General features: G+C 41.1%; 1 protein-coding gene across 1 annotated transcript in view; it reads right to left on the bottom strand.

The window, feature by feature from the left end:
* si:dkey-177p2.18 (phospholipase B1, membrane-associated) overlaps window positions 1-15,029 on the bottom strand; it is a 73,544-nt gene that overhangs the window by 25,421 nt on the left and 33,094 nt on the right. The window contains exons 7-8 of the mRNA XM_048537635.1: window positions 10,675-10,755; window positions 7,612-7,677 (exon numbers count right to left, since the gene is read on the bottom strand). Of these exons, the coding sequence (XP_048393592.1) occupies window positions 7,612-7,677; window positions 10,675-10,755 (147 nt within the window). The remainder of the gene's footprint in view (window positions 1-7,611; window positions 7,678-10,674; window positions 10,756-15,029) is intronic.

Below are 15,029 nucleotides of genomic sequence, written 5' to 3' on the forward strand. Positions count from 1 at the left end.
CGTTGAGGCTGCTGAATTTCTCCAGCCATTGGTTTATTTTGGTTGTACCCAAAGTTGTCAGAATCAATCTTTCATGAGTTTCTGCTATTGTTGGTTGTACATCAAATGGCAGCAAATCTGAAAATGAGGAGTTGCTAAGCATGCATGTGAGCAACAGAGTTTGGAACAAACATTTGAATCAGAGTTTGGAACTGCCCCTGTAACCTGTTGCACCATTTAATATGGTCATCATTGAACAGATTGTAAACTCAACTCTAAATTGTCTTTTATCCCTGATATTTCACACCTTTGCTGAATAAGACCCTATCTACTTCTGCCTTTAAACTATCCAAAGATGTTGCTCCTAGCATCTTCTTTAAGGAAAAAATAATTCAAAATACTCATCACCCAAGAAGGGGAAAGGCATCACCTTATTTCTGCCTTGAACGGGCAGCTGCTTATTTTTAACGCTTACCACAGTTCTACATTTTCTCACAAGATGAAACACCCAGTCAACATGCAACCTGTCAAGTATCGTCAGGATCCTGTATGTATCAATCAAGTTGTCTCTTACTCTTGCACACTCCAGTGATACAAGCCATGTTTGTCCAACACTTCCTCTGGTCTTAAGAATGCCTGCACACTGTTTTCCTCAAATTTCGATAAGCCCTTTGCAAACCTAACCACTTCCTTACAGGGCATCAAATTCTGTTGGAAATTCCCCTCACCATAGTTTGTGTCAAAGACTGACATTTACTCTTCCCACTGCATCATTTTAAGCTTATGCTCAAGTTCCCTCGCTTATCTTTTCTCATGCGTCTCAGTCTTTAATTTTCTTAATTTTGAACTTCTAATTTTGAACAATTAATAAATTGAGCAGTTGTATTCAGGGCAGTGCAATGAATCTGGATAGAAGGAATTCATTTTATCTCGTGGAGTGATCTTTCTAGCAAAACTATTGGCCTCAAAGAGGGCATTGGAATAGCAGTAGGATTAAAAATACTAAGATGCTCAGGGAGAAACATCAGGATTGTTTTATGACTGTGCGATGACTAAATCTCGGACACACAGAACTGGACAAAAGGAACACAGTCTACGCACAAGGAAAATGACATGAAAGTTCAGTAATCTAACACGTTTGAAAACTTCAGTTAAAAATAAGAAGACAAAGGGATGGCACTGACATGTTTAGCTCATCTCTAACAAAATGGAACAGAATGGGATGGTTATATCTGACAGCCTACTCAGGAAGTGAGTCCGAACCAGTATGATAATTAATATTTGAGAAACAAAGTGTCAATAAGGAAATGGTGATAACCTCAAATACAACATGATCAATCGTCTAGCATGTGGTAGTTCAATCTGAGTATTGTGACATGAAGTTACAAGTATCTCAAAACATTCCAGTGACAGGTTACTTAAGTATCAGAAAAATACAAGCTAAAATGCAAAAACAATTTTAGTGGCCAGGATTGGATTTATATATGGTTAAATTAAGCCAGGTATGCCCTGCCTTTCAGGGATTGAAGAAACCCCAATCAAATCAATTAAACCTGCCACTCTAATTCTGATACCAGCTTCCAAAGAACTGGTTGGCCTGGTTGAGGTTGGTTGTTTGGCCGAGCTGGTTTATTGCTTTGCAGGTGTTTCGTTACCATGCTCGGTAACATCCTCAGTGCAGCCTCCAATCCACTTCATCGGAGGCTGCACTGAGGATGTTACCCAGCACGGTAACGAAACGTCTGCGAAACAACGAACCAGCTCGGTGAGCCAACCAACCTCAACACCTATAACCCGAGCTACAGATCTACTCCAAAACCTTAGTGGTTGGCATTGTTTTAATAGTGTCTGGTGGACCCAAGGAAATGAGAATATGCAAATTTTAACTGTTATGGATGTTTAATCAAGATTTCATGTAGGAAACTTTCTTACAGCTTTGGAGAAAATTAAGGCAAAAGTGAAAATAGAAAACGTTGCTCATCTTTTTACAAGATGCAGACTACACAAGGAAATATAAGCAGATCAAGGATTCTGTCACAAATATTCGAAGAAATAATGGTTAGTTTAGGAATAGAGCAACACATGTCTTCAGATTATCATCCACAATCTCAAGGTGCATTAGGAAGAAAGCAGTATGCTTTGAACACTATGGTTGTGGCTTACTGTCAGGAATATCTGAATGATTTGGATTAAAATCCCACAGGCCCGACCAGTACCCCTCCACTGACACCCTCATCCGCCTAGCTGAACTTGTCCTCATCCTCAGCAACTTCTCTTTTGATTCCTCCCACTTCCTACAGACAAAGGGGGTGGCCATGGGTACGCACATGGGCCCAAGCTATGCCTGCCTCTTTGTAGGTTATGTGGAACAATCCCTCTTCTGTGCCTACACTGGCCCTAAACCCCACTTCTTCCTCCATTACATTGATGACTGTATCAGCGCCGCCTCATGCTCCCACGAGGAGCTCAAACAGTTCATCCACTTCACCAACAACTTCCACCCCAACCTCAAGTTCACCTGGACCATCTCCAACACATCCCTCACGTTCTTGGACCTCTCTGTCTCCATCTCAGGCAACCACCTAGAAACCGATATCCATTTCATGCCCAGCAACCCCCACAGCTACCTAGAAAACACCTCCTCCCACCCACCTTCCTGCAAAACTTCCATCCTCTATTCCCAATTCCTTCGTCTCTGCCGCATCTGCTCCCAGGATGAGGCATTCCACTCCCGTACATCTCAGATGTCCTCGCCTTTCAAGAACCGCAAACTCCCCCCCGCAGTGGTTGGGAACACCCTCGACTGTGTCTCCCGCATTTTCCGCAACTCATCCCTCACACCCTGTCCCTGCAATAATCGCCAAAAGAGAATCCCCCTCATCCTCACGTACCACCCCACCAACCTCCGGATCCAACACCTCAGCCTCCGACACTTCCGCCATCTCCAATCCGATCCCACCACCAAAGACATTTTTCCATCCTCACCCTTATCTGCTTTCACTCTCTCCGTGACTCCCTTGTCCGCTCCACACTCCCCTCCAACCCCACCACATCCGGCACTTTCCTCTGCAACCGCAGGAAGTGCTACACTTGTCCCCACACCTCTTCCCTCAGCCCCATCCCAGGCCCCAAGAAGACTTTCCACATCAAGTAGATGTTCACCTGCACATCTGCCAATGTTGTATACTGCATCTTCTGTACCCGTTGTGGCCTCTTCTACATCGGGGAAATCAAGCGAAGGCTTGGGGACCACTTTGCAGAACACCTACGCTAGGTTTGCAATCAACAACTGCACCTCCCAGTCACGAACCATTTCAACTCCCCCTCCCATTCCTTAGACGACATGTCCATTCTGGGCCTCCTGCAGTGCCGTAATGATGCCACCCATAGGTTGCAGGAACAGCAACTCATATTCCGCTTGGGAACCCTGCAGCCCAATGATATCAATGTGGATTTCACAGCATCAAAATCTCCCCTCCCCTGACTGCATCTCAAAACCAGCCCAGTTCATTCCCGTCTCCCTAACATGTTCTTCCTCTCACCTATCTCCTCGTCCCAGCTCAAGTCACAAGCCCATCTCCTACCTACTCACCTCATCCCACCCCCTTGACCTGTCCGTCCTCCCTGGACTGACCTATCCCCTCCCTCCCTCTCCACCTACACTCACCTCTACTGGCTCTATCCCCGCCTCTTTAACTTGTTTGTCTCTGATCCACCCATCTTCTCCTCTAACCATCTTCAATCCACCTCCCCCCCTCCCTATTTATTTCAGAATCCTCTCCCCCTCCCCCTTTTCTGATGAAGAGTCTAGGCTCGAAATGTCAGCTTTTGTGCTCCTGAGATGCTGCTTGCCCTGTTCATCCAGCTCCATACTTTGTTATTTCTTTATTACTATTTAGTATTAACTATGTCCTTAATGAGTCCATCAGATTCAGTCTTTTCCTACCGACATACAAGTATTAGCTTGTAGGAGGCCTTCAATTAATGAAAGAAAAATCTATAAATCAAATTTCAGAAACTATATTTCTGATTGATATGTCTAATTTTCAAGAAAAAATAACTGAAGTGTGTGTGTGTTGACCAAAAAGCATTTGAAAAGTACTCAACATGCAGGGAAAATTAGAACAGATAAGAAAAAAATCAAAGTTCAGTTTTTTTGTGTGTTAATTATCATGCTAAGTACTATTACCGGTTCTGGGGAACTATGAAAAATAAGATTCACTAGTTCTTATCAAATCAAAAACGCAATGATATGAACTATGTAGCATGTGTTCCAAACAGAGGAAAAGAAATCAAACAAGTGTGTCGTGTTCACATGTTTAAACAATACCATTACAGGGAGGAAAGTCAAGAGACAAGTGCATTTACACTGTATGAAGAAATAGTGAGCCGAAAATAAACATTGTAAGTATCTGGGGATTAATCAAAAACTGAAAATTCTAATGTCAACCCTTTAATAGCCAATTTGGATAATTATGGAGGTGCTTGCAATGTTATGTTATTTCCCACAAAATATTGTGGTGAACAATGAAAGATTCACAGATTTAAAAATTATTTCAGTTAATTATGGAACAACATGGAAAATGTCATTGATGGCAAGTGTATGTATAGGCTTATACCACCAACTTTAGATCAAGCAAGCATTTATGACAGTAAATGGACCTCATCTGTTGTGACGTTGCTGAAACTGGATGGATCAAAATAATTGTGTATATATGATGCAAAGTCAGCATGACAGCCCAGGTGGATTCATTCTCAATTCTGTGATTGCAGGGCTGTATTAAGAGGACTGGACAAACATTAATTGTTACAAGAGTTGAATTATTCAAGCAATATTGGCAATTTCTATTGAATTATTCAGTCAATTAATTATCTGATTTTATAACAGAATCAACTTTATCAATGTAAAGTCATAGAATTTGGAACAAAAAATGCAAAGGCAACTTTTCAACAAATAATCAACAACCTCCTCGAGCGGTTATGTAAATATTTTGTATGTGTTGATGACATATTTTGTGTTCAGACAAATCTGGAATGAACATTTACAACCCCTGAATAAATTGTATGATTTTTTGAAAACTGCCAATTCAATCATAAACTTGGCTAAAACTAAATGTACTGAAGCAAAATGACTTATTTGTGTCACACTGTGGGACACAGCTAAATAACACCTACAGTGATCCAAACAAGGACTATCTTGGAGTTTCCCATGACTAAAACAAAGCAAGAAATTCTGCAATTTGTTGACAAGTTTCACTTTGGTTAGAGATTTGTTCTGAACCTCAACATTTTAGTGTCTCTTTTGATGAGTTCAGTTTGACTGCTATACTAACTACCACAACTGTCTTAGCAGCATTGAATTATGCTGAGCAGCTTAAAGTGTTGCTGCCATCAATGGCAGAATTAGTGCATTGGGGGGAGGTTACTGCAGGAGGATGAGATGGAGATCAAACATTCAGTCACTCATCTTTTCATACAATCTGAATGTTTGCCAATAGAAATAGTTAACTGTGGAGAAGAGAATTTGAACTTGCTCTTCAATCCACAACATTTGAATTCAAGGTATTTAACAATTCTGCAGAGACTGATATTTATTCAGATCATAATCCTTGCACTGCCCCCGAACAGTTTAATAACAAAAATCTGGAATTGTTTAATGCCAAAATCATTCACATAGCATGTAGAGACAAATCCTTGTGGAACATTCATAGAAGAAAGCATGTTCAATGTAGACTTGTGATTAATATACAAAGTCTTTGCCCATTTAATATGTTGCTACATCTAAAGTGAAAACAGTAAAGTAAAATAGAAATAGAAAATTTTAATGGAAAATGGATATGTCTCTGACAGGTAACATTTCATTTTTCTTACAGGGAGATATAATAAATGTTCAAAATATGTTGTTAATGTTTGAGAGTTTGCATTCTAAAGTGAATGAATGATGTATGGATTTAAGTTTGATTTGTATTTCGATATTGTGTTTTTTAAACAGGAAGACATTTTTACTTTCATTTTTGATTTGTTCAATGGTCACACTGAGGTGTCTATTTTGTTTTCAAAAATTTTATTGAAGTCATTAAACCCTTGAGCATACAGTTCACTGCACTACGAGTTAACAGTCGAAGCAAGAAATAAACTGCTGTTGCCTAACTGCATGCGTCCAGTAACACAGAAAGTCAGAACAATCAAGAAGTCAGGTAGTGTGCAGGTCAATTTTAAGAAAACTCACTTGTCTTTAACAGTCTCCAAACAGTCTGGGCTGAAAATAAACTCTGAGTAGCTTAGAGCTTGTGACAAAAAAGTTTCCAAAGCATGAAGCTATTGAAGTGTAGGAGAGAAAAGCATACTACGAGGCAGTTGAAGACACAAATTTAAAGAACACAGGTTGCATAGTGAGTGAATAGCATTTGGAACTTGTTTCGGAGTCTCAGAACGGGACATTAATGAAATAAAATAGTTTTGTGTGAAGGCAAAAATTTAACAAAAAGAAAATGACTATAGTTATGTCAACTGACCAGAAAGCTTTAGTGTGGAAACAAAAGCAAGCTTTCACTGACATTTGAGTGTCTTTAATTCTGTTGTTCTAGGCTCCAGCAAAATGCAACTGTCCAATCAACTGGTAAATGCCATAAAATATTTGGATTTATGTGGCAATAAAACAATACCACTCCAGTGTCTTGTGGTACTCTGGTATTGTTCATATCTCTGGGCCAGAGGTCCAGGTTTCAGACTGTATAGAATCCCTACAGTGTGAAAACAGGCCATTCAGCCCAAAATTTCCACACTGAACTCAAAAGATCATTCCACCCAGACCCTTCCTCCTACTCTATCCCTGTAATCCTGCATTTCCCACGGCTAACAGACACACCCCGGAAAATTGTGGGCAATTTAGTATGGCCAGTCCACCTAAATTGCACATCTTTGGATTGTTTGGGGAAACTGGAGTACCCAGCGGAGACAGGTAGGCATGAGAATGTGCAAATTCCATACAGACAGTCACCCAAGAGCGGAAATGAGCTCAGGTCCCTGGCAAAGCTCTGAATGTATATCATAATACGTTAACTAAAATAACCAAATATATCGAACAGAAAAATAAGAGACCAGTGGGATCATTTTTGATTGCAGTTGCAGAGTTGGTTTTAATGTGATGGGCTGCATACGTTCATTTTTTTGGTGTAAACTTCTAGATAAATGGCTTCAAAGCAGTTCTTTAAAAAATCTCTCTTAAAGTTCTTTTTTCCAGGTCATGCACTGATATTGCCCGTAAGAATACCTACAGCTACAGTCTTTTTGATAAAGTCAATATTCTCTGGTCTGACTCCATTTGAATATTCTTCAGATTGCATTATTGAAATTAGTGAGGTTTGGAAATAAGATTGATTTGTGTTGGCGAGACTTAGAATATTTTGCTTATAAACATAAATGCTTATATACACCATACTGTTGCAAAAAATGCAGCAAACATGGTGCTAGCAAGATGTTTTCCAGAATGATGTGTTCTCACATTTTTGGACAATAAATATTCTGTCATACCCCATAGCTATCTCTTGTAATCTTAAACATCTCCATTGTATTTATTTTCAATGTGGATTCATGGACAACAGTTCACTATTTGAATAAAGGGCATCTTACCTCATCACAAAGTATGTCCAAGGCTACGGTGACATTGTATATAAAGCTGTAAGGTGAAAACAGATCCTGTGTAAAAAGTGGTATTAGAAGATTAGTAGAATTGTAAAGTAAATATCAGACAAATTCAAAAACAGAAATTGCTGCAGACACTCAGCAGGTCTGAGAGCATTTTCAGAGAGAAAACGGTATTAATGTTTGAATCCAGCCACCCTTGGTCACAGGACTCAAAATATTGAGTCTGTATTCATTCTACGGATGCTACCAGACCCACTGATTTCATTTAGCAATTTCTGCTTTTGTTTGTTTCAGTTCTCCAGCATCTGCAATTCATTGTTTTACATCAGAAGCCCTCAATGGACTACATTTCCATAAACAATATGCCTACACCAGAAATTTAATTTTGCCATTCAAATTAAAACTTGACGTACAAGGGTGGACAAGAAGTTTGAAGAAGTTGGGCATTTCAGAGACTCCCTAGTCGAAGTTGGCCTCGTTTGAACATATGCACCGGAGGCCGAATTTGACAAGGAGCCTCTGAAATGTCCACCTTCTTCCTCAGCCGAGGTTTCCCCAGCTCCATTATCAATAGTGCCCTCAACCAGGTCAAACCCATCTCCCGCACTTCCACCCTCACCCCTTCTCTTCCCTCCCACAACAGCAATAGGGTTCCCCTTATCCTCACCTACCACCCCACCAGCATCCACATCCAGAAGATCATCAGATGCCATTTCCACCACCTCCACAGGGATACCACCAGCAGACACATATTTCCCTCCCCTCCCCTTCCTTGTTCACCTTCTGCAGGGACTGTTCCCTCCAGGACAACCTGGTCCATGCTTCCTTCACTCCCAATACCTCTCCACAGCCCTGCGGCACTTTCCCCTTAACCGATGAAGGTGCAACACCTGCGAATTTACCTCCACCCGACCCAGTATCCAAGGGCCCAAACATATCTTCCAGGTGAAACAACACTTCACCTGCACTTCCCAGAATCTAGTCTACTGCATTCGCTGCTCACACTGTGGTCTCCTCAACATTGGGGAAATGAAGTGTAGACTTGGCGACTGCTTCACAGAACATCTACGTTCTGCTCGCAAAAAAGACTCTGAACTACCTGTTGCTTCCACTTTAACGCACCACCCTGATGCCTGGCCAAAATCTCTGTCTCTGGCTTGCTGCAGTGTTCCAGTGAAGCTCAATGCAAGCAGGATGAACAACACCTCATTTTCTGCTTGGGAACCCTACAGCCCTCCAGACTCAATATTGAGTTCAATAATTTTAGGGCCTAAATGCTCCCATGTCCCGGCCCCCACACCAGACACCAGGACTTGTTACCATATAGCCTGCCACTACACACCCCCTGTTGTTAGTCACTAACAGTCCCTATTAACAACTATTCACCCGCCCAGCCTGATCGTTAACAAATCCTTTGTCTGTCCAACTGTCTTTCTTTCTCATTGGGCTCGATCCTATCATTTACTCCTTAGCCCACCCACCTCCCTATTTTCTGCATATAAACTGACATTTTCCCAGCCACCATCAGTTCTGAGGAAGGGTCACCGGACCCAAAACATTAACTCTGCTTTCTCCTTCACAGATGCTGCCACACCTGCTGAGCTCCTCCAGCAACTGTTTTTGTTCCTGATTTACAGCATCCACAGTTCTTTTGGTTCTTAACAACATCAGTGCAGCCTCTGATGAAACACTGCAGGGTTTTACCACCTGGTATTTAAACTCTGCTGCCTGTTGCAATTGGTTAACTCATTTCTGGTTTTCCTTCGCAGTGGTGTGTATACTGGGTGTAATTCCACATGTTTATTGATGGCCTTCTTGGTGGAAAACCAAGCCTCCAGAAATTCCCATGCTTGTCTCTGTTTAGCCTGTCCTAGGATGCTAGTGTTGTCCCATTCAAACTGGTGATTCGCCTTATCAGTGTGAATGGAGACAAGTAGTACCAGCACTAAACAGAGACAAGCATGGGAATTCCTAGAGACCTGGTTTTCCACCAAGATGCCATCAATAAACACATGGAATTAGACCCTATGTATACACCACTGCGAAGAAAAAGCGAAAATGAGATAAGCAAATCCAACAGACCCCAGAGTTTAAATACCAGGCAGGAAAACACAACAGCACTTCATCGGAGATAGTAGGAACTGCAGATGCTGGACAATCTGAGAATTTTTCTGAAGAAGGGTCGAGGTCCAGAACGTTAGCTTTTCTGCTCCTCTGATGCTGCTTGGCCTGCTGTGTTCATCCAGCTCTACAACTTGTTGTCTCACCACTTCATTGGAGGCTGCACTAACGATGTTACCCAGCAGAGCAATGAAACGTCTGCAAACTAACGAACCAACTCGGCGAGTCAACCAACCACAGCACCCATAACCTGAGCTGCAGATCTATTCAAGAACCTTAGCTCTCTCACTAACACCTGTAGAAGGAGCAAAGCTTCAAAACCTTGCTTTTTGTATACGGAGATTTTATACTAGCTCACAGGCGAAGCAAGTTGGCTGTGCTTACAGATTTTCAGCAGCCATTGTCTATCACTCAGGAAAACTGTGGTATCCACTGTGCTTGTACAAACTCTTGTTTTCTACTCTAGTCATATGACATTCTGTCCACAATACAAAAGGACCTATCCCACAACATCAGTTAACCTAAAATTTCATAGTAGAACCATTTCTTGAATTGGTTTGAAATTGTATATATAGAATAATACAAGAGTGTTAAGATAGTACTGGTGATTTTGGCTTTCTATACATGCGGTAACAATAGATCAATGTTATTGGACCATTTCACATTCATTCAAAGCTGTGGTAGACGCTTTGTCTAAATTAACTAAAAATACAATTTCAGGCTTGATCTTAAACAGAAACAATTTAATAGCTTGTAATTTTGTACTATGTACTTGATTATCACAATAAATTGATTCACGTAAATATGTCTGGTTAAATTTTGTTTTCCATATTTTGCCTCAAGACATTTTAGCACTCACTTACAAGCCTGGAAAACAATCATTTGTCTTCTTATTACAAATCCAATGCATACATAAACAATTCTCACCGTGTCTTTGCAGTAGTCACATAAATCGTTAACTCCAATGAAGACAGTGACTAATTTCCAGTCTTGGGCGAAGTTTATACCCTAAATGTTAACAAAATCATGTTTAATATTTTCTGCAATGTTTTTCAATAGTATGATCAATAACAATTGTAGTCCTACTTTAGGGATTAATGCCCTTCACATTTACTACAGTGGATACCATTAGGATGAGGTAATGCCACACTAACGTATTTCCAAAGCTATTAACATTTGTAAATGTCCCTAAGTTGGCCTCTTTGAAAGCCACAATCAAAATCACTTTATCCATCACCTGAGCTTTATTTGTCATACATACACTGCTTGTGCACCATCATATTGATGCATTTTAACCTAAACTGTGACACTCTTGACCTGCAAAAATTTGCATCTATTTATGATTATGTAGAAATTCAGCCATCTGCTTGTTTTTTCTAGAGCAGACCATAGCCAGAATTCAGATTGTGGATAATTTTAAGGATTGATTTCCAGAATTCCTTAAAAACTTTATCCTAAGAACCCAGCTTTTATAAAAACAAGGTTTTTCTTTCTTAGCTGCACACATTTGTTTCTAGGAGGTTGGAAGAGGATTTAATCAACTCTCACGAATAAAGCATGGAGAACTGGCATTAGTTAGAATTCCTGAGAGCAATAGTTTCCTCCTGAAAAGCAATGTTTCAAGGCAAGAAACTTGTTACAGTAAACTGTTTAGACCTGAAGCCTGCTTTTTCACAGACAAGGGGAAGAAAACACCTCTGTACTTTGACGGGAATCAACATTTTTGAGGCTGTTGTGTGTCTTTTTCTGTAACGCCCTTAATCATGAAAAAAGAACTATTTCAAACTGACAACACCACTGTAGTGATTACATCAAGGTCAGCCAGCTGGACATTAGAATATAAATTCCCTTCATTGCGGCTGTTAATCTGGCTCAATCAGAGAGCCCTGGCTAACAGGTAAAGGTGGAATGTCAGAGATACTGCCACCTGAGAACTGATTCTGAAGGTGCAGTACTAAAGTTAAGGACTGTGCATGTTGAAATAAAGGACGATATGGTGACAGGATACTGATCGCTGTGGAGTTATTTCTACAATACAGTTTACAGCCTTTATGTTAAACTGTGCCCAGTTATTAGGTGCTTGCTGCATTACAACAGTGTGCTTTAGAATAGGCTTTACTATGACATCTACATTTGAATATTTTGAGAAATAATAGGAGAAGGTGTGTTATGAACAGTGCTCAACATAGCTAACCGACAACATGGCAATACAAGCCATAAAACTCTTGAATGCTGGTTTGACGGCCAAGAATGGGATGTCACTAGGGATTCATTAAACTCGATCATGAAGACAACTTGGGGAACAGGCTCCTGGAGTGATGTTTCATAATAGGCAGAGAACAGTAGATCAATCCTCAACATGGCTGAAATCATGACATTACCAAGAAGCAGACAGATCCACAACCATCGCAAGCTTGTTTGCCCTACATTTTGAAAACTACTTTTTGATCTCTGGAGGCAACACTGATTTTCACAGGCTCCATTTTTCATTCTCAGTAACTCATTTATGAGGTGATGTACTACAGATGATGGAAATACAAAACCACCTCAAGTTTACATATTCCTTCCCTCAAGATGATGGGAAATTTTGCTTGTGTCTGTTCACTGAAGACCAAAAGTTTATGAGTTACAGAAAGTAAAATCATACTTCAACACAGCATTTTTATTTACAAATTACAATTTATTATGATTTCAGTCAGAAGCAGTTAGCTGGGAGACCCGATTATAGTGACAAACTTAATTGGACTGCACAAAATGATGATGGACATGAGAACATAAGAAATAGGAAGAGGAGCAAATAGTTTGGCCTCTCAAGCTTGCCCTGCCATACAAAAAGATCATGGCTATTCTATCCCAGGACTCAACTCCTTTTTCATACTAGATCCCATGGCCCTGATACTTCAAAAATCTTTCCACCTCCTCTTTAAATACTTTAAGCGTTAAACACTTACATACTTGATGCATAGGGACCTATTGGACGTTTCATCTAAAAAAAAGACAATAATGCAGTACGGCCGAAAAGGGGATTTCAACATGACTCACAATTCAGTTCTGTATTCAAGCTTACAAGATTCTTAAAAGGTTACAATTGCTAGGGAAAAAACACATTTATAATCATCAGCAACACAGGCTGGAATGCAAATCCATTGATTGACAATGTTCAGAATTTTACAGGAAGCAAGTCTGCTCACGACCACTGAGGGAAGGTCAGTGATTGACCAGAAATTGATAAAAAGATTGCTCCTGGCCATACTGTGCTGTGGGTGGGCTAAAACCAAGCAGAGTGGGGCGTTTTTTCCCCACTGGGAAGGAAATCCCACCCTCTGGACCTGTCTCCCAACCTACTTGCTGACCAGTTCCAACAGTCCTCAAATCGCATGAGCGAGGTAGTAGACATTGTTGGTACTGATGACGGCCCTAACGCAGGCTGAGGCCTAGGAAAGCCAGGACAACTGAACAGAAAAGGTTTGTGCACTACATCCACAGGCATTCACCCCCACCGCCACCAATGCTCAGTAGCAGCAGTGTGTACTGTCTACAAGTTGCGCTGCAGAAATTCACCCAAGATCTTCAAATAGCACCTTCCAAACCCACAACCACTTGCATCTTGAAGGGCTGGGCATCAGGCATATGGTAACACCACCAGCTTCAAGTTCCCCTCCAAGTCACTCACCAGCCTGACTTGGAAATAGATCACTGTTCCTTCATTGTTACTGGGTCAAATCCTGGAATTCCATCCCGAATAGCATTGTGGGTCAACCCACAGCAGGAGGACTGCAGCGGTTCAAGAAGGCAGCTCACTACCACCTTCTCAAGGGCACCTAGGAATGGGGAAGAAATACCGGCCAACAATGCCCACATCTCACAAATGAATAGAAAAAAACCCTAGGAAGGGGTGCTTGGGCAGGTGGGTGGAGGGGGATTTTAATGTTTAGGTGGAAAAGGATTGAAAGTAGGATGTTACCTTCTAAGGAAAGTTCATCTGATAAGGGGGTATCTCATAGCCATTTATAAATTCTAACTGGACTGGTCAGGTTAGATGTAGACAGGAAGTACCTGATGGCTGGGGAGTCCAGAAGCAGGGGTCTCAATCTGAGGATATTGGAAAGACATTTTGGACTGAGATGGGGAGAAATTTCTTCACCCAGGGAATGGTGAGCCTGTGGAATTCGTTACATCAGGGGTCACGGTAGGACACGTATTGACGTCCATGATTAGTCATGACCATCATGAATGGCAGAATGGGCTCAAGAGTTTGTGGTCCTAACTTTTATGTTTCTATAAGCAAGGGGGAATCCTCTAAATTTAATCAACTCCATCTTTCCCATAGTTTTAAAATCTTAAAAAAAATACTGGGCTCGCCTGGCCTACCTACCATCTTATGGGGAAATTAATACTGGGGACAAGTTTTTTAATATGTTCACTTATGGGATATAGGCATCACTGCCTGGTCAGCACTTATTCCCTGTCCCTAGTTGCTCTTGAGAAGGGGTGGTAAGCTGCTTTCTTGAACTGTTGCAGCCCACATGCTGGAGGTTGACCTACAATGCCCCTAGGGAGGGGAATTCCAGGATTTTGGCCCAATGACAGTGAAGGAATGATGATATATTTCCAAATCAGCATAGCGAGGAACTTGTAGGTGGTGGAGTTCCCAAGTATCTACTCCCCTTGTCCTTCTAGACGGAACCGATCATGAGTTTGGAAGGTGCTGTCTAAAGATCTTTGGTGGTCTTGTAGAATGTACACGCTGTTGCTACTGACCGTCGATGGCTAAGGGAGTGGATGTTTGTGAGTGTGATGTCAATCAAGTGTGCTGATTAGTTCTGGATGGTGTCAAGCTTCTTGAGTGTTGTTGGAGCTGTACCCATCCAGGAGGGTGTGTTACTTGGCACAGTATTCCTAGCCTCTGAACTCCTCTTGTGTTTATTCGGCAAGTCAGGTTGAGTTTCTGGTCAATGGTAGCCCATTGTGTACAGTTTTGGTCCTCTTTTATTGTCTTTTTTCTTTTAATCTAATTTAGGAGAATCACTGTAATCTCTCTAGTCCAGAAATCGATTGTTCAAAAACACCAATTTTTAGCTGCCCTGAGCATCTCAGGGAATATTTTAATAGTGGTTTGAGAATGAAACCATGAAAGCTACAGGTACTGGGGAAGCAAAGAAGTTTTATTATTGGAGGGTGGATGCTAAAAAGAAATTTCCCCTTGTGTAAGTTATTCAAACGATGTGACACAGTTTAAAAATGATGGGTCTGATACAAAGATAAGGGAAAGATATTTATTT

This window comes from Stegostoma tigrinum, chromosome 10 (genome assembly GCF_030684315.1).
Source record: "Stegostoma tigrinum isolate sSteTig4 chromosome 10, sSteTig4.hap1, whole genome shotgun sequence".
Lineage (NCBI taxonomy): Eukaryota > Metazoa > Chordata > Chondrichthyes > Orectolobiformes > Stegostomatidae > Stegostoma > Stegostoma tigrinum.